Here is a 20,130-nt window from a genome sequence, read left to right on the forward strand (position 1 = left end):
GATATAAAATAAAACTACCTTCCCCCAGCCTAACTCAGCCTGGAGTTATTTGAATAGCCAAGAATAAGCCTCTTAAGTTAGAGGCTTTAGAATGGAAGCACTGACAAATGCTTAATATGACAATATTGGCAACTTCTACCGTAGGGTGGTGGTCTGCTGTGGCAGCTTCTTCATCAGGGAAGGACCACTCAAAATACAGCACTGCTTCTTGTGCTTTGTTTACATTCTGCACACTCGAAAAGGAAAACAAAAAAAATCTGGGTCTCATAAAAATACATGTTTTTCTCAGTGTAGCAGGGAGTTCTGCTGTATGGATTGGCCTCATGCTGCACTCTTAGGGGTCATAGGAGTTAGTTTAAGGGTTCAGGCTCGCGTTTTGCCCTTTGAAACAGAAAAATCTTATGCCACAAAAACAGGCAGCTACTTTTTGATCATGTACTCGTAGCATTTTTTCATGTGCAAGACATGACATGCTCTGTCAAGCCACTGTATTCAAACTTCCCCTAATATATTTCATTTTTATTAGCGACAAAGGACAGGTGATTTGAATCTTAATACGACGGGGTGATCTGTATGTGAGGTGTAGAACACCTAGGCGTGCGCTATGATACAGCTATTGCAATGAGCTCACATGCTGTGCATGTAAATCTCGAGGTTTGCTGTGCCCAGCCCTGCTAGGGGCATTGGTGGAAATTAAAGGGGTGCAAGCCACTTTTATGCTATTGTATTTCCCTTTCCTATTGTTAAGTTTTCGATTCTTCCCTTCCCTTACTGTGTATTTATACTCCTGCCAAGTTCCAAGGGAGCAGAAAAGCTGCTCCGTGTATTGTTGTTATTTTTAAGCGGTGCTTTTGAGCAGTCAGCCTTTTGGGGAGGAGAAGGCATTAGGCAGATGAAGACAATTTCTGCATTGCAGAACTACCGTCTAACATGTGCTTGTCTTGTGGGATGGAACTGTGACAATTCACAGCTCCTCCCGTCCTCGTGTTCCTTGCGAAACTCGCTCCAAGTCAAGATCTTCCAGTTCATGTCCTCCACGTGCCTGAATCCGGCCATTTGGTTTGAATGGCTCCCTGTGCTCCAGAAATGTTCTCCCCTCCGATCCATCGCTGATAGGAGCAGAGTGTTTGGGGCAGGTTAGCTGAGCTGCTGTTAGGCAAGAAAAGGAATAAACAGGTTAAAAAAAGTCTGGATTCCCAGGTGTATAAAGGTGAAGGACAGCAATGAAATAACTCCAGCTGAGTAGAGTTTAAAAAAAAAAAAAAGATACGTTATTTTTTTCTTTCTGTTGTAGTGTTTGTGTGGTGAGCCGAGTCTCGGGCAGTGGCAGCTGCTAGTACGGATGGTTTCCCTAAGCACTGGTAGGGAGTCCTGCTCCCGGGGTAGACTGGGACCGGCACTGCCCTGCCGTGGGGCCTTTCTCCTGGGACGGGCAGAGGCCTCCCTGCGCTCCGAGCTGATTTCAGAGCCTTGCCCCCGCAGCACTCGGGGAGGTCACCGAGTTTGCAGGCACTGGAGGAATGTGCTTTCGGCATTGGCAAAGCTCGATACCAGAGGAAGCAGTCCTCGGTTCCTTGTTTTTTCTCTGCAAAAATGGGGCAGGGGCAGAGAGAGGACAAAGACGAATTTCTCTTGCGATGGACACTAGCAATGCAAAGTGCTACATAAAAGCTGGGTAACATAACCCCTTCCCTCTTCCCCTCCCAGGCAGAGAACCAGAACAAGTTGTATACGCTGCTTTACCCCTATTTTGACGTCTGAAGGCACGCACAGATCTCAGGCTAGCTCTCTATCAGGGACAGTTTCCAGAGTGTGGTGTGGGAAACAGAATCAAACTTTTAATCCCTGAAATTAAAAAAGACATCTTGTTTAATAGGGGAAAAAAATGCTTTGGGGCATTTGGAGATAATTAAAAGAAACAGCATTTAACAATGTGGACAAAGTCCTGACCTGAAGTGTGATGAACTGTACAAGCGTCTCTCGTACAGCTAGAAGTTTATAGCGTTCTGGAGCGTTGTTTATGTTACTATAAAAAAAGGTGAGAAAATATATTCAGTTACTTTCTGTTTCCCCCCATTGAGCAGATGGCAATTCATAGCTCAAATTGTTTTTTAAGCTATTTCACATTTTACTAATAAGTACAATATGCTTTTCAACAACAAGCCACGCTTAGGTACTTCTGCAGAGGTTACATGATTGCTCAGGTAGCTGAGAAAGCGAAGAGTTTATGAATCCTGTTGCATTACAAGGGCGAATGTTTTCCGGTTACTTCTCACGTGGTGAAAAACACAAGCTAAAAACTCTCCTACTTCTTGTTTCAAATTATTTCTAATTTTAGAGGCCACAAATAATACAGCGTACTTACTTTAACTGCCTAGGTTTGAGATTGTTTCCACCAGCTATGTTCCTGGTAGAACAAACCACGCTTTTTAAGGAGCTGAATATTCTTTATATTTTAAGTGTATAATAATATGTGTAGACAGACATTGGGAAAAGCAAAGAAATATTCAGCAGTTCTATTTTGGGAAGTTTTGGTGCTTTAGAAAGAAAACTGTTAATACTGCATGCATTGGAAAATTCTCACGATTGCATCAGTGGTTTTATCAAAACCTGTTAAATTATTTGAGTGCAGAAATCAGGAAGAGTGGTTTTTATTATTAATTGACACTCATTTTTAGCTGGCATGTGGTGGCAGGTCCTCCAAACAAACCCGAGACACAGATTAGAGCTGAAAGTTTTGGAAATGTTTTAAATCTTTGTAGCATTGCAGAAAGGAAGTGCAATATTAAACTGACAAATTGAATATATCTATTTTTTCAATGTAATTCACAGTTTCTTCCTATTATTTTTTACTACCCGCGGAGATAAAGCAAAACAAATTCCTCAAAACAGAGGGAAATACATTTCCAGATACCTTTTCCTATTAAGTAATATATCTGTCTTATACGTATGTGCTGTCAAACATCCATCCGTTCCTTTTCTATGCCGCGTCTACAGCCAGAAGTGTTGGCTTTGCAAATACTGCAGAACTGACTCCTAACATATGTGCTGTGTGCCTAGCTATAGATATGCAGGAAACTCTATATAATAATTAAGAGTCTGCATATCTTATCTTATCATTATAATTTTACATAATCTGTTATATAATCTCAAGGCTGGTACGCGATGAAAAAATGTGGTTCTGTCAGAATTCTTAGGAAGAAAAAAGGAAATTATTGCTTGTAAACGTCCCGGCAGCGGGGGAGCACGCGAGGATATCGGAGCACGGAGTACATCTCTGCAATGAAATCCACGCTGGCTGTTATTAAGAATTTAGTTCGCACCCGGGAGCGAGCAGGAATACCTCGGCAGCATTCCTTCTGCTCCAGCTCTCTGCTCCGGAGGGAGGCGGGGGGGGGGCCCGGAGCGCTGCCGTGGGCTGGGGGCGCCTGGCCCCCCCCCCTCCCCGGGCCGGGGGGGCTTCCACGGAGGGGGGGCTGGGGGAGCGGGGAGGAGGAGGAGAAGAAAATGAAGCAGAACTAGGAAGATGACAAAGTGGCGAGCGCTGATTTATTGCAGGAGCCTCTGCTCGTTTCCAGCTATCGAAACGCGGCCGAGCGGCCCCGGCCCCCGCCCGCTGCGGAGCGGGGCGAGGGGCGGCGGGAGCCGCTGCCGAGGGGCCCGGGGCGCGCTGCCAGCCGCCCCGCGGAGCCCGCCCCGAAGTGGGGACTAAAGCAACAGCGGCATCGAAACAGCCCCCACCGGGGCCGCTGCCAACGCCGAAACGGGGTGGGGGGGGAGCCGCCGTAAAAAAAAAAAAAACCTAAAAATAACCTAAACGCGCAGGAAAACAACCGAGTGAGTTGGAAATAAATAAATAAAATGCAAGGTAAATCGGAGGAAATCGCCAGGCGTTCATTCCCAATAAACAGCAAGCTTTGTAATTTCCAGGTGCTGGGGAAAGCCGTTGTCTTATAGTTTATAAATCCCTGCTGGGGGGGAGGGAGGGGGAGAATCTTTGGAGGTGAATGAAATATCGAATCACGAGGCTCTATGTAGATTTATGATTGCATAAGAGGCTCGATCATTTCCATATATTGAAATGTGCTGTCCTTTCCACGACTGCCCAGCCCTTGGAGGGAGAGAGACGCTCGATTCCGCCTTGATCAATGCTGACTGTGAAGCAAGGAGGAGGAGAAGGGGGGGACCAGGCTGGCACCAGATGGAGCAGGGTCTAGGGAAAGGTCAAGGTTAGCTCAGGCTGCTATTGAATCGGTTGCAGCCTCACAGATAGATCTCTGCCTCGGAGGCACCCACTGGGGCTTCTCAGAATCAAATCTAATAGAAAAGGCAGTCACAGAATGAAATCGCTTCATCTGAATGCTAAAATTGTTATTAGGCTACATTAGAGAGATACTGGGCACGTGATTACCAAAAAAGGAAGCATGCCTAGCAGTTTGCGACTGAAATAAAAGCTGTGAATATGTTGATACCATCGGCGATGTGCAAGGATAATAGATAACAGGAGAGAGGGGTAGGGAGAGATGTGTGTGTGTAATGAACAGATTAACATATTGATGCGTGTGTACGTATCTGTATAAAATTATTTGTATACATATATGTGTCTGCGTGGGGGTATATTTGTACGTATGCAGATAGCAGCACTTGACTTCTTGCGAGTCCTGCAGCGACCGTGGTCCTTGGTGCTCTGAGGATGTTTGTTAACTGATTTGGACGGCAGCTACGGACCAAGAATTGGGAGTCGACTTGGAGGAGAGGTTTGTTGGTGGGTCCTCGCAGGACTCCGCCTGCAGCCACCCTCGACTTGGCGTTGCGGTGGCATGCCGTCACTTTGATTTTTGATTTTAAGTCCTCGTGGAGGCACAGGGCTCAGGCATTGTTCAAGGCCTCTCTTTTTCTTTCTCATCTCAGGCAAAACTCTGTGAGGAGATGTTATTAGGCGCGTACATGTGTGCACACACCCCACACACTGGACACAGGCGCGTGACGCAAGCGCACACATACGTGTTTGCAGCAGTGATGCTGTCAGCTGGCTTTCAGAGATCAAAGTGGGCTCTTCCAAGTTACCATCTCCTCCACATTACTGATTCTTTAACCTACAGCACAGCCATATCTTAAAGAAGGATTTAGTCTTGTAAAATAAATGCTGGCTACACTAGATTAAACATGATGACTGCACTCCAAGGGTTAATAAATTTAGAATTAACAGATCATCCCAGCTTGATACAGCTACTATAGATGATTTAATATGCAGCCTAAGCAGGTTGACAGTCAGCTCACAGATGCAGATAAGATCAAACAGTCTCTTGATTCAATAGATTGAATGGTTGTACTGAGTGTCTGGAAGGTGAGTGACAGTACGTATATGGCAGGGGTTCTGGTAAAGAAGGGCTTCGATTCCCCACCGCTGTGCACTGCACTGGTTTTCCTTTTCTAGCAGTCAACCTTTTCCAGCAATCAAACCTGGAGTTAACATGAAAAAAGAATGTCTCAAATATAGTTCAGGAGAGTTATTTGAAGTTTTCAGTAATGAAAAGCTCTGCGCTTTAATAGTAATCACCATTACTATCACTAGTCTGCACTTCAGATCCCTTCTCCGCAGACAAGGCCATCGCCACCCGCTCCGTCCCACAGGGAGTCCCATCTGTCCACAGCCTCTGTCTGTCCACGCTAGTCCCCTTCCCTGGCAGAGCTAAATCCACAGAAAGAAGGGATTTGGGAGGCAGAACAGCGACACCTCGCCCCAGTCAGCCCCTGGGGCTTGGTGAGTGCAACCTGGCCCTAATGTGAGCTGCCTTCCGGAGGCTTCAGCTGTAGGAAACCTCGATGGGTGCAGGGTGACGAAGACAATTGCCCCGCTTGCTTTCTCAGCTCTCTTGCTTTTCTGGCTTAAAAGTTAATGCCTGTAGTAAGTCTTCTGTGGTTTATGTTTTCCTTCTTGCTCTCCTGTCGTATTTAAATGGGAACGTAAAACAGTTCTCGTGGAGGCTGGTAAGCAATGAGATGACAGAGTGGTCTCTAACAATTTTTATTATTTGATCAAGAGTAAAAGCTCCACCTGAACCGTTAGATTTTACCGTATAAATACGTTTCCAGGCAATTTTAAAAATGCGTATTACGTATTCAATAGACCGTCACAGGTCTGAATTGTATCTTATTGCGTTACATGGGGCCACCACCATACTGATAGGAATATTTGTGTTAGTTACTGTACATCTGAACGCTTATAAATTAGCTGTATTGTTTACTTTGGTGGGGTTTTTTAAATACCCAAATGCTCAGTCCATGGTTTTGACGAATGCCCTGCGAAGTGTTGGTGTAATAAGCAACGCTGCTTTGAATTTACCAGTGGAGCAAACCCAGAATCCACTAAGATCACTGTTTCTCTTTGTGATTTTTAAAATGGTCTCATGTACTTTTGCAAACGTTTACCTGAGAATTATACTTTCATTTTAATTTGGAAACCAGTGGTTCCTTTTAATTCCTTAAATGCCGAGTTAGAAAAGAGAGGGCCTTAGCAGGTATTTCAGCCTACAGATCCACAGGTGAGTGTCCCCAGATTTTCCTGCGCAGGTCTGCGACACCGCAGGAGCACCTCTCAGGTGAGCTGATGGAGGCACAAAAATCTTGACCTTGTAATTAGAGAGAGGCGGTATCAAACTGCCAGTGCTTCTCGGGGCGAACGAAGAGGACTCCCAATACCCCTTGCCAAAGAAATTAAAAAGTGGAAAAGCCCGCAAACGCACACAAAAAGGCCGTGTGAGCGGGCGTGAAGGCAGGCAGGAGTTAGAGAATTAGTGGGACCCAAAGGAGCGCTTTCCTTGCCACTGTTCCCCTTGCTGAGCCCGGGTCTGGGGGCCCCGGGGAGGCTGAGCTGCAGACGGGGGGGGCTGGGGCGCAGAGGGGTGGCCGGGCCCCGCGGATCCCCCCCCACCCCGCGGCGGCGATGCCGCTTCCCAAGGCGGAACCAGCGAAACCAGTTATCTGGCAGCAATTTGCATATTTATGGTGCCTCCCGCCGTTCTCCGTGATTGCTTTACAGGCAGGAAAGGTAACAGAAAAATATATAACCCCCTCTAAAAAAAAGGCAAAAAGGCTCGTACGTGCACAGGGGCTCTGATAGAAGAGTAAGCCTTGGAAAGCCCGTGGCAGGAAATTTGTTTACCAAATGGGTTTTTGTCTTAGGATTTGAAGGTAGTTGTGGGGTTTTTTTTAAGTTCCAAGGCTGACGATGCGAGGTCCGCGCTTCTGTGCAAACTGCTAGAGACAAGCGCTGATTATTTCAGGGGAAAAATAATTAGCCTCGTCATATTCGCCGAACGTATATGTCTAAGGAGGAAGGCAATCCTTGGAGAATGGGAAAAGCATTCAATAGATGCTTTAAAAGTATAGTGTCATGGTACATATATTTTTTAGTCCCACTCATAAGCAATGTACAAATGCGCAGTACGGCTTTGAATATAAAAGCTAATTAGGTCTCAATAGAGAATAGTTTCATTTTTATTGGCTCCAAGTGGAACGGCTGTCTAAGATACACCTTGGCTCTGAGACACTTTTGGCCTTCCTTGTAGGAACTGCCGTGGCTGCGTCCCTATACACCCCTATACATTCAGATGCTTTCGGTTCTGGGTAGCATGAACCAGGGTGCCGGGAGGTCTGTAGCTCACCTCAGAGCTGTTCGGGGGGGGGGGATCGCAGTGGACCACATCGCTCCAGCCACATCTGGACCAAGCTTCTCCCTGCTGCTGGTGGGGAATAGCACTTAAAGACTGGTGCTATGATATGGCCTGTATTTACCCTGCGTTTATCTATAGCGCCTATCACCGTAACGTCTGAGGGTGGTATATTTCGGCATGGATAGTCTATGGATCTCTTTCCATGTGTTTACATCTATTTCTCTAGGCACTCAGATGCTGTGAAACGTAATACGATAAGGCAAATTAAAGTCTAAATTGTGAATGCATTAATTTCAGTATGGTAATATCAAACATTGTACGTATTTCTGATTTCTGTATTTAATTTCCCTTGCTTTTTTTTTTTTTTAAATGCTGGGGAATAGTTGCTCACTGAACAATAGCATTAGTACAATAACTCCCCCCAACCCCAGCATTCATACTTAATGCACATCAGCTTTCTATGTAATACTATACAATACACTTGCATGTTATTTTAATTGAGTGAAATCTTATTCATACTGGTGGTAGAAGGCATTCTTTTCACTGCAGTCAGAATTCATACTGTACTGTAAAAATTATATGTGCTGACAATAACAAATGGTGGCAAAACTATCCAAACTGCTCAAAGCAGTGGGCTCTTATCACAGGTTATTCACCACCACTCCCGCTACCTCTCAGCACTGCATCTTTCCGTGCAGCTTTGGGCTATATAATAATATATTCTTCTGACTGCAGAGAGTTGCATTAAAATATTATTGTAAGCATTCTAACAATTAAGCTGAATTTTTGCACGGAATAAATATGGCAAAGAAGAAAATCCACAGTAAAGCTGTCCTTATTTTTAAATGCAGAAACAGATCTCTGCTATCTCAACAGTTAATTCTTTTCCATCTAGACCCTCACACAAACTATGTCATGTTCTGCAAAGCATGTGCATTTCTTCTTTGCTAAAGCTAAAAGTGAAACCTAAATGTCGTCTGAAATAGTAATATAAAACGAATATAAAGAATGATGATTGTGTATGTTAAATTTCAGTTCAATGCATTCTAAGCGACTAAAAGTTGAAGCTCTAAAAAGCAATGTAATAGAAGTTATTTACAAAAGATGTTAAGGCGCCAATCTAACAGCATGCTCGAGTACATGCTTACTTTAAGCATGTAAGTACAGCTGATGTGCCCAAAGATAAATATGTGCTTAGGAATTCAGCATTACCCAAGGCCAAGTAGATTCCTCTGGTAGGGGATATATCGAGCAGGGTTAGAGGAGGAAAATCCTTTTTTATTGCACTGTCCTTCTCTATTGTCCCTCATGCCAACCAGGCTAGGAAGAAGAAGGGACTGTGTTCAGCAGCATACAAGAAAACAACTAAATCTTCCCTCATCCTGTGTAGGAAAACTAATTTCTCAATGGAAATAACTTCTTTTTGATTGCTGATATTGGGTTTCTCAGATTAGTGAATTATTTTTGTTATTCTACTTTTTTTTTTAATTGATTTGAGGTATAGTTGGATTTATTCTTCAAGACAAAAGACAAAATATTTGCGATTCTTCCTTTTCCCGCCTGCCACATCCAGAGTGGGGCTTTCCAGATTTCCTCATAGGGAGAGTTTGAGCCTCTTGGAGTTAATCTCGCACAGAAGTGTGAAAAGCTTCTCCTTATGATCTTGTTCATAAACAACTGCTGTGCTAAAAGATCAGTAGTCACCGCACATATTTTATTTGGTCAGGCTCAGACCAAGTCTGTCCAGCTCTCCTGTCCTTCTTCACTGATGAACAGATACTTTGGAGGTGAAGTGTGAGCGTGCTGTTGTTGGACATGCTGCTATTTTAAACCTCGCGTTACATGCTGTTTGTTCCTGGTTTGAACCTCGCCAAGAGTTTGCCACTGCAGGGCTGAGAGCCTGGCTTAGCTTTTCCTACCCGTGCAGCTTGCTCATCATTTCTGAGTTCAGCTGCCTCAGTGCTGGTGGGTGCTCTCTCCCCGTGGCCTGAATTGGCTGTAATTCTTTACCTTGTGCTAGCTGGGCATCTCCCCAAACTTAGCAGCTGATGTCAGAAAACGAATCAAAAAAGATGTTCGTGTCAATGACTTGTCTTCCTACTGCTCGTAGGGTTGAAGACAGTGACCTGCTTAGGTAAATGACTTGGGATCTCAGCAGTGACTCAAAAGGACCGACTTCTCCGTGCGTGTGCCATCATCAGTTTCTGTGAGGCCAAACAGAGTAGCCCTGATGAATGGGGAGTTTGGATGTGTGGAACGTCTTGCTGAGGAGAGCCTGGCTTCTCACAGCGCTTTGTTTCAGAATGACTTGCACACAATAACCCTGCAGTGAGAGAAGCCCGATGCTGCAGCCTGGCTTGGTCAAAACTCTTCCTGAAACCGATGGAGATGCTGCTCGTGAGTTCAGGCGTGCAGCACGGTGCTCTGTAACAGTTCAGTGAGGTGGGCACGGAAGCTTCGTGGGGTCTCTCTCTGTTTGTACATGGCCTGTGGCTCATATTTCTAGCCCTGGGCTTGTCATCGTTTTCTGTTAGGGTCAAAGAAAATTCCAAGTCCGCATCTTAACCAATCATGCATGCTCCGGCTTAGTGTGATTTGAGGTGATAAAAACCACCTCTGAGAAGTTTAAAACTAGTGAAAAGTGTTATGGAGAGCAATTCTCAGTAAAATCCTTTGTAACACAAAGTGATATTTAAGTTTATGCTCAATGTTCAAAGTCGAACGGCTCATCCCTTTCAAAGTGATGACAATGCACATGTGGAACTCACTTCCACATATTTGGGGGGAAGATAAAGCCCAAGAAGATGAAAAGATTCTGAGAAACTATTAGCAAAGATAACAAAGTGACCAACGCTCTGCCACATGTTTTCCTGTCCCCAGCTATCCTTGATGCATCTATAGGTAATTGAGTTGGCCTTTACACTGTACTGTAACATGCCAGAGCTGTATTTTGGGTTGCGGGTTCAATGAGCGCCTTCCCTTCCCAGCACAATGGATGGTATAAAGGGGCCTGAAAGATGTACGGCTGGCAGCGTATCGCTATGCAGCTGATGTACAAAGCAGACACGTTTTATGAGCTTTAGCTCCCTCCTGTTTTGAGGCATTTATGTTCTCTTTATCTTACACGTTTAGGACTCTCTTTTGAGATAGATTTAAGCGCCATTTCTTGTTCACCGTCTCTTATCAGTGTATGGGTACACACAGCTGGGTAAGTGTGGCATGTATGCCCCGTGAACTCCTCTGGGTTAGCTGTAACTTTAACTTGGGTACCTATATATACGCTGTTCAAGTGTGGAGCTTTAGAAGAGCTAGAAGTACCAAATTCATACCCTAGATGTCAGTAAAAGAAAAAAACATTAAAACCCATTAAAAATCGTTTTATAAAGGTCTGTGAATCAAGCAATGGGTTAGCCAATTATTCATAAGATAATTCCCTATATGGACTGACAGTTTGAGTCCCAAGTTTCAGCTCAATCAAATTTACACAGCCCAAGTTATAACCTTTTCAAGATGGGGGTTGTAACAGGAGCGCTGACAGACCTTAACTACTGTGCCTCTTTAGTAACGAAAGCTCCACTATTTTGCTTGTGCGGTGGCTGCTGGTGCTGCTATAATTAAGACTGTATGGATTTGCATTATAGGTCAAGTTCTGGGAGGTTTTAAATGCACATAGTTTAAATCAAGTTGGCTTGAAACCTAGGATAGAAACTGTCAGGGGCATGTTACATGTTTACTCATAAAAAGATATATAAATATTAAACATACAAAATAACAAATAGCTAAGCAAGTACTAGAGCAGTACAAACTAAAACCAGTTTGGCTGAAATCAAACATTTGATTAAAAATGAGATTTTAAGGGCACTTACTAGTGCCTTCGTCTGCCTGCCATGCACAAGCAAAACTGTACGCTTCAAAGGAGGGTTTTTGCCATTTGAAAGTCTGTTTCCTGAGCACTTTGTGTCATTTATTTTATAGTCATCCCCAGAAAGTCCAGTCAAGGTTCAGGGCTCCATCGTGCTAGGTGCTGTGCAAGCAGAGGCAGGCTGAAATCCCAGACCTTGCTGTCTCCCCAAGTTCAGGGTTTTATTCTGGGTCCTCCCTAGGGCAAGCCGATAACGAAATCTTTCTGTCACCTGGCGCTCAGATGTTTGCGATCCTGCATGGACTCGCTGCTGTGCGCGCTGTGCTTGCTAGTAAGCGCTTGCAGAATCGAAGTTTATTTTGAGCCTTTATTAAAAAGGGAAGGGAAAAAAAAAAAAAAGAAAAAGAAAAGCAGCGTGCCCAAGTTTCTCATGCGGGAATACTAATGCACGTACTATTTCTAGAACGTGCAAGTCCTCTGCTCATTCACGGGGAGTCAGCCTGGCATGATAAGAGTTCCACCCACGTTGCCTCCGCCTGATTGAGACTATCAAGACGGTGTCGGAAAGCACCCCGTGCGATCTGCCGTTATATAATGCAGCCCAGCGCCAGAGAACTGGCAGAATTTTGGAATTTGTATTTGGTCCTAATGTTCTGTACCGAGTTGGCAAGTGAGATTCCTGCTCTGAATGAATGACAGTTGGAACTTCGAAGCAGGAACATTTGCCCACCAAAGTTGCTGAACTCACCCACTGCCAAGTCTGTCACTAAATTAGCAGATAGGCAGGGACAGCAGTACGCGGTATGAACTGTGTCACGCTCCTGTGCGCCTTCGGGTCCCAATCCTGTGCGGGGGGACCGCGTTGCCTGCCTGCGAGATGGAGGAAGGCCACGCTGCTTCTCAATTTTAGGCAGTTTTATGTCCCTTTCTACAGCAACCTCTAAGGATCTCACATGCTTGAGTGGAGGGAGGATCACACTATTTCTCAGGCAGAGACCTGAGGTGTGAGAAAAGGGACAGACACATTTTGGCAGATTTAAACGTTAAACTAATTTTTACAGTGTCAATGCTCTCACCTGGGCACTCTGCCCTGCTGCTGCAGGTTACTGCCCCTGCCCCGGGACGGCAGGGTGGGATGGGTGCCCACCTCTGCCCTCAGCTGCCCCAGGGCATTACCCGGTGTCTCAGGGCTCTGGTTCGCATGAGAGAGATTGAGGCGGGACGGCCACTCAGCTAATGAGGCAGACCCTTCTCCGTGGTTGGCTTCCCCTCGGAGGCAGCCTGAAAACCACCGCGGCCCTGGTTTCAGCGCGTAGCTCGGAGTTTGCCCACACATAGCGGAGATGTGGGGCCACGCTTCCTCCGGCTGACTTTGCTCTGGGGCTGGGAGTCCGTAGCCAAAGAGCAGCTGATAAGATGGCTGAGGGTGACAGCAGCTCAAACCGCTGCAGCAGGATGGCGGGGCATCCTCCGCGGCTCAGGCAAAGAAAGGTTGCAGAGGAGCAGAAGGTGACACACAAGTTTGCGTGAATCCTCAAGAGTTTGATCACTGGGCTGTCTTTCAGTGCTGGCCTGGGTTTGTTTCCGCCTGCCCTTCTAATCTACCAGCATTTCTAGGTTTTAGCAGTCAGTATTTGAGCATTTCTAACTGTGCTTTTACCTGCCATGTTCACTAGCTTCATTAGTGTAACCCAACAAATTGACACCGCTGTGTAATAGGTACAGACGAGGCTACAGATGCTCTGTGTGTCGGAGAGGTGCTGTGGTGGTGGTTGCGCTGGGAGCAGAGGGGACGATGCAGGAGGAGCAGGGCACGGGGTGCAGTGGGACGACGGCGGGGTGCATTGCCCTTGCTTCCACGGCTCTCCGGAAGTCCTCTCGCCCCCGGTCTGGCCCTGCCTTGGCCACCGGTGCCGGGGCGAGCTCGGAGGCCGCTCACCCCCGCGGACAAGCCGGGGACGGTCCCCGTGGGGCTGATCCCGCGATCGCCAGCCTCTCTGGCAGCGCCGGGGGCCATCCAACCCCCCCCCTTTCCCCGGGGTGTCTGGGCCGGGGGCGGGGGGACACCCGGCGGGGGGCGGCGCTCAGCCCGGCGAGGCTCGGGGGCAGCGGGGCGCGGAGCCCCCCCCCAGCACGGGGCGGGCTGCAACGGGGCGGCGTTTCTGGGGTTAACGTAGCTCGGGGGGGGGGGGGGGGATTAGCCCGGTCCTGCGGCCGGAGGTGGCCCCGGCACCCTCCCCATCACGAAGGCAGCGCCCCGGCGCTGGGGCTGAGGCTGTAGCAAACTCCCTCGCAAGAGCTGTTTGTTGACCACATTCACGTTCAGAGCCCTGAAGCTAAAAGCACTTTACACCATAAAATAAAAGCACTGTCTTTTTTTCTAAAAGGTTACGTCTGGAGGCCACGCTGCTCATACTTCATACAGAAAACTACTGAAAGGGCTATGAAATCCTCTATGATTTACACTCCCTCTCAGTGCATTAGGATATAGATCTACTCGACTCTAAAAATACTGTGGAGTTTCTAACCGACGTGAATATATGTGCATTATTTCAGAAAGTCTGTTAGAAAACTTGTCAACACATTATAAAGCATAAACCAGGACTTGGCCATTAAATACAGAGATCAGAGACAGAATATATACTGCAGGAAGTACTGAGAAAAGTCCCTCCATTCAAAAAAGGTCTATTAGTTAAAAGTTTACACACAATATACACCAAAGGGTTTAGAGAGAACCCGTGGACCGTAATTACAAGGCATAAATGGAATCAGTAAGGGCTTTACGGTCCCCAACGCAGTTAACTGGGCTGCCAGAAAATAATTTTAATATTGTCATAATTTATTACCCACCGAAAGCCACATCAAGGATTGTAAATATAGTTACTTTGTGTCCACGACTGCTCGTTAAACAGACTCGTTCCCTTCCCCTAAAAATACAATAAAATACAAACCCACCTGCATTATTAATCTGCGGTTACGCCGTGTTAAAAATGTCTTCTGACTCCTTTTCTTTCTTGAGGTTTGTTATCTCCCTCCAATCACATGACAATGCGAAGCGCTGGGGGGGGGGGGGACGGGGGGAGCACAGCACTATTGCGATCAAATGCTAATATTAATAATTATCCAGCCAGGATGAAATACTGTTTTTAAGGCAGCGAGTTTCCATTTAATTCGAGGCATTTTACGGTGCTGGAATTAAGGGCATGCTAATGGTAGGAACATCCTCGCTGCCATTCATGAAAGCATCTGTAAAATTAGCTCCTGACTGTAGGTTTTAAGAGGCGGTCTGGGAAGTCACCTCTGGAATCTCAAACACGGTACGATAATAAAACAGATTTAGTTGTAACTAAGTGCTTAATTTGCTATGATTTTTTTAAAGAAAATCAATGAAACGTTGCCTGTTATTTATTGGGAATAACCACAGATAGGTATTCTGATGCAGGTTGGCTTCAGCGAGCGCACAACTGCGTAATGAATTGTAATTCAGAGGACTGTTAACTGTCAACCACAGAACCTTTCAGGGGTAATAAAGTCATTACTTTTTACATTGCAGCCACCTTGAAAAGCTTTATATGTGCTATTATATATAAATCAAATCCCATATAGATCTCTCTCTCTCCCGTGCGCGCACGTGCCTGTTTATATACGTTTCGCCCGGGAACGTATGTACGCCTGGATGCGGCAGCCAGCCCTCAAGGGTGAGCCCAAACGCCAGGAGCAGCCGGCTATTGTCACCTGCGGCCGGGTCCCCCCGCAAAGTCACGCAGGACGGGCGTTCCCTTTCCACACCCCCCCAGCAGCCACGGGGTGCATCCCCCGGTGCTGAGGCGACGGGCAGAGCTGGGCTCGCCCCCGTCTCCGCGGGCAGGAGCCGAGCGGCGGGGCTGACCGGCGGCGGAAAGCCCGGCGGCGGGCGGAGCCGCGGGCGGGGTGGGGGGAGCTGCTGGCGGGAAGCTGAAACCGTCCCACGCCGGAGCCGTTCGCCCCGGCCTCTGACAGCTCCCGCCGGCTCGCCTCGCCAACAGGTCCCCGCCGCCCGGCTGCCGAGCCCCGACCCCCGCCCGCTCTCTCGGTTCCCCAGGCGGCGTCCGGGCGACCGCGGCTCTGCCTCCGTCCGGCGCTCGGTCTCTCCGCCTCCGTCCCGGGCACGGTTATCGCCCCCTCGCACTCCTTTCGCCGCCGCACTTTGCTCCAAACACCCGTTCGCCTCCGGAGCCTATTTCTACCGCAACCTGAGCCCTCCCCGTGCCGGCACTGTCTGCGTCTCTCCCCGTGTTTTCGGTGAAGTTGCAGCCGCCGCTGCCGCATCCTCCCAACTCCAGCCACTTCTCGGTGCCACCGCCGCCCCGGCTCTCCCCTCCCCGGTGCCAGCCCGCTGCCCGCGCCGCCGGCAGCCCCGCGTTTCGCTTTCGTTAAGAGACGGTCGCTGCGGGCAGGGCTCGGAGCGCCGCCGGGGGAGGGGGGCTCTGGGCTGGCGGGCGAGAGAAGCCCGCGGGGAAAGCTGCGAGGTCCCGCCGCCCTCCTCTCCCCCCCGCCCCGCTCCTCTGGCTTCTCCTCCCGTGCCTGCCGCCTCCTCGCTCGCGAAACTCCGCTCGCTTCTCCCCCGGCCCGCCCCGGGGCAAGGAGCCCGGCTCGGCGGCGGGGCGAGGCCCGCCGCTCCCCGCCGAAGTTTCCCGCGGGCCGGGCCGAGCCCCCGCCGCCCCCCAGCTCCCCGCGGGGCCGCCGCCGTCCCCCGGGGACGGGCCGCAGCTCCCGGGAGGAGGGGACTCCGCGGCTTCGAGGAGGGGGGGGGCGCGAGTGGGGAAGCCGAGAGCCGGATGGCCCCCCCCTGCTTTTTGGGTGGTCTCCGGTCCTACCTGGCTTCCCCCAGCTCTCCCACCTCCTCGGCACATCCCGAGGCTAGCCTGCCCCGCAGCCCTCTCTGCCCGTCTTTTGCTTCATTGATGTATTTGCTTTTCCAGCGGGGGTGTGCGTGCGTGTGCTGCCGCTGCCTGCCTCCCTGCTCGCTTTCTCCCTCCTCCCTCTTTCCTCCCTTCTTTCTCCGCGTGTGCGTGTTTAATTTCCCCCCCTCGCCCCTCTCCCGGCTCCCCTCCTGCACCCGCTCCACCGCGGCCACTCGCGAGTCCGGCCGCCGCCCCCTCCGCCCCCGGCCCCCCGGCTCCATTCGGCAGCGTGCGCCGGGCGGCCGGTGCACCCCCTCCCGCCGCGCCCCCTCCCCTCTCCCCCCTGCGATCACTGTCCATTGGCTTGTCCTGCTCTCTTTTTCATGTCCAGCCCCTGATGAGTGTCCATTGGTGTTGCCTTCGCCTTCCCTCCTCCCCTCTCCCCGGCTTGCCCTGCCCATGTTTTGTATGTCTCTGTCCATCCAGGCTCCTGACGTTCAAGTTCGCAGGGACGTCACGTCCGCACTTGAACTTGCAGCTCAGGGGGGCTTTTGCCATTTTTTTCATCTCTCTCTCTCTCTCCTTCTCTCTCTCCCTCTCTCTCCCTCTCCCTCTCTCTCTCTTTTTTTTTCCTTGCACAAAAAAAAAAAAAAGCCATGACTGCTATCCCACAATTCATCTTCCCTGCGCCATCTTTGTATTATTTCTAATTTATTTTGGATGTCAAAAGACATTGATGAAGATATTTTCTCTGGAGTCTCCTTCCTCTCTAACCCGTCTCTCCCGATGTGAACCGAGCGACTCACAAGCCACCGAAGCCACCAACCCACCATGTCGCGCCGCAAGCAAGGCAAACCCCAGCACTTAAGCAAACGGGAATTTTCACGTAAGTAACCCGGAGAGCAATTTATTTAATTTCCCCTTCACGGATTTAATTTTTAATTTGAGCGAGAGCAGGGGGAGGGGAAAAAAAAAAAAGAAAAAGTGAGAGCGAGTGAGGGAGTCGGGGAAAAAATGAACTCAACGCCGGCTCGGGATTACCAGCATTCCGGTTAATTTCTTCCTCTCCCATTTAATCACCTTGATCACTTTTCTGCTCTTTCTCTCCTTGCCCCCCGCCCGCCAGCGCGCACTCCCTCTGCCCCCGCTCCGCTCCCTTCTCCCCGCTCCGCTCGCCTCCCGCTTTCCCCGCTCTTTGGCGGCAAGAGCGGCGGCTCTCGCCCCGGAGCCGGGAGAGGCGGCGAGCCGCCCCGCGCGGGCTAGGTGCGGGGCTGCCGGGGGCAGAGCCGGCCGAAAGTGTAAAGAAATTCCTGCGGGAGCGGCGGGCTGGACGCCGGACACCGTGGCCGGCCGGGCGGGAGCTGCGGGCGAGCGGAGCGGGGGGAAAGTCCGGCGGCCGGAGCCCCTCCGCTGCCGGCGGGCTCGCCCCTTCGCCTCGCCCGCCCCGCGGCACCCTCTCGGGGGGGGAGAGCCGAGCCGAGCCGGGCCGGGCCGCCTCCCTTTTGTTTCCGCCGCGGGGTGCGGGGTGGCCGTCCCGCCGACCCGCGCTCCCCGCCGTGCGGGGCTCCGCCGCCCCGACCTCGCCCCGCGCCCGCCCCGCCGCCGCTCCGGCTCGGGCTGGGGCGGGGGGCGGCACCGGGCGGCGAGGGAGCCGAGCCGAGCCGCGCCGCGCCGGGAGGGATTTCCCTCCTCGCCCTCGCTTCGCCTTCTCCCGCTCGCTTACTATTTTTTGGAAGATTTTCAAAAAAAAAAAAAAAGTGGAAGTGGATTTTGATTGGGAAAAATCTCGTGTCTGAATGTTTACAAGCACCGCGTGTGCGGGGAGCCTCCTGCCAACAAACACAGGCGAGAGCGAGCCCGGGCTGAGCACACACACACGCACACACACACACACGCGCGCTCGCACACACTCGCACCCTCACACCCGCGAACGGCCCTTTTCTCGCCGCCGCATTTCAACCCCAAACCAAATCCGCTCTCCCCGGGAGAGAAAAAACAAACCCCGAACCCCACCGCACCGTTCGCAACAAAAACTCTCCGGCTCCCTCCCTCCAGCCGCCACCACACACACCAGGGCTAGATGCAAGATAAGCGGGAGCGCTCTTTGCACAACAAAAGGCAACTCGAGCTGGAAAGGTTTGGGGCGAGGGGGGTGGGAAGGAAAGGAGAAAAAAAAAAAAATCCCCTTTTCTTCGGGGTGAGCTGGGGGGGAAGGGGAAATGCTGCATGCTTCTCCTCGCTCCTTTTTTTTCCCCCTTTTTTCTTTCTTTCTTTCCTTCTCTTTCCCCCGGGTTTTGTTCCCTCCCAGGGATGGCAGAAAACCCAGGGCGATTTCTTCCTGCCAACGATCCCCGGCTCTCTCTTCCCTTCGCAAAAAAAACCCCAACAACCCCAAACCCAACAAAAACTTTATGCTGCGATTTCTCTCCCCCACGGCTGCACAGACATTTCCAGCCCGGTTCGCACATGGAGCCCCTGAGCGAAACGCCGGCTCTTTGCAGGCAGCCGCTGCGCTGCGGGCAGGGCCGGCCGGGGGCTCTGCCCTGCCCAAAGTTTTCCCTAAAACCCGGGGGGGGGGTGTCGGTCCCCCGCCCCCCTGTCGTTTTTTCCCTCTTTCCCCGCCACTTCTCGTTTTTTTTTTTTGCTTTGAATTGCGCGGCGCTGCGTTGGGGTGGGGGTTGCAGCATCAATGGCACGCTTATGGGGGTGCGACCCCCCTCCCGAACTGGGGTACGGGGGGTTCTTTCCCCGCGCCGGGATGCCCGGGAGTGGGGTGTAGGGAAAGGGGATGCCGGCGATGGGAAGGGGGGGCGCTCCGAGTCGCCCCCGGTGGCAGCGGAGCCGGGCGGGATCCCCGCGGCTCCTTTTCGCCGAGATACCCGCGGGCCGGCGCGGAGTTTCCGCACGTGTGGGGCGGGAGCGGCGGCTGGGACGGGCCCGGGGGGGGGGGGGGCCTCCCTCCGGCGAGAGGGAGAGGGCGGGGGTGTGGGCCGGGAGATGGAGGTTGGGGCGTGGGGGGGGGAAGGGAGGCCGGGCTGGGGGAGCGGAGAGCCGGGGGGATGCCGTGGCGGAGCCGGGGCGGCGGAGGCGGCGGGCGGGCCGCCTGCCCGTTTCGGTCGCTAGGAGGCACAGCGAGATCAAACAACCGGCCCAGCCCCGCGAACTTGAACCTGGCCGGCTCCTCCGCTGCCTCCCGGCCGGCGGGAGGGGGAGGGCGCCCAGCTCCCTCCCCTCCATCTCTCCCCCCCCTTCTTCTTCTTCTTCTTTGTTCTTAATTTTGCGCGGAGTTTTGCTTGCTCCGGGAGGCAGCGGGTGATGCTCGCTCGTTTCCCCCCCCCTTCCCCAGAACGTGTTGGCGGTTCCCATTGTACCCCCAAGTCCCCCCCATCCTCGCACCGCACGATCCCAGGACGCAAACTTCGGATTAAACAGCCCTTCTCCATCCTTCCCACGGTACGGTGCGGGGAAATGCCCCGGCAGCGCGGATGCGGGGCATTTCCCCGCACCGTGCCGTGGTATCCCCCCCCCCTCCATCACCCCCGGTACCTCCTTTCTCCCGACACTCCAAAATCCATCCCGCTTTTGCCGGAGAGACGGTGCGGTTGTTTTGGTGACTGGGAACGGGGAAGAAGGGGGGAGTAGGAGGGCGAAGGGGGGAAGCTGAAAAGACATGTTGGTGGAAAGGCAATTTGCATGAAAAATAGGGACG

At 50.9% G+C, this 20,130-nt stretch overlaps 1 protein-coding gene and 1 long non-coding RNA gene across 8 annotated transcripts in view; one reads left to right on the plus strand and one right to left on the minus strand.

Annotated features, from left to right (window-relative positions):
• Positions 1–470: 470 nt before the first annotated feature.
• Positions 471–20,077, minus strand: LOC142081155 (uncharacterized). Its single transcript, XR_012673260.1, has 4 exons — positions 19,968–20,077; positions 1,951–2,026; positions 1,744–1,845; positions 471–1,149 (listed from the first exon to the last, which is right to left on the minus strand). It is a non-coding gene; the product is annotated as an uncharacterized LOC142081155 (long non-coding RNA).
• Positions 16,807–20,130, plus strand: part of BCL11A (BCL11 transcription factor A) — a 73,464-nt gene continuing 70,140 nt past the window's right edge. For 4 of the 7 annotated variants that reach the window (XM_075147773.1, XM_075147768.1, XM_075147771.1 and 1 more), the window contains exon 1: positions 16,807–17,307. In XM_075147773.1, the coding sequence (XP_075003874.1) occupies positions 17,253–17,307 (55 nt within the window). In that variant the 5' untranslated portion in view covers positions 16,807–17,252. Of the gene's footprint in view, positions 17,308–17,600; positions 18,558–20,130 lie in introns of those variants that run through there. The other 3 variants (XM_075147764.1, XM_075147770.1, XM_075147763.1) reach the window with 1 other exon arrangement.

This window comes from Calonectris borealis, chromosome 3 (genome assembly GCF_964195595.1).
Source record: "Calonectris borealis chromosome 3, bCalBor7.hap1.2, whole genome shotgun sequence".
Lineage (NCBI taxonomy): Eukaryota > Metazoa > Chordata > Aves > Procellariiformes > Procellariidae > Calonectris > Calonectris borealis.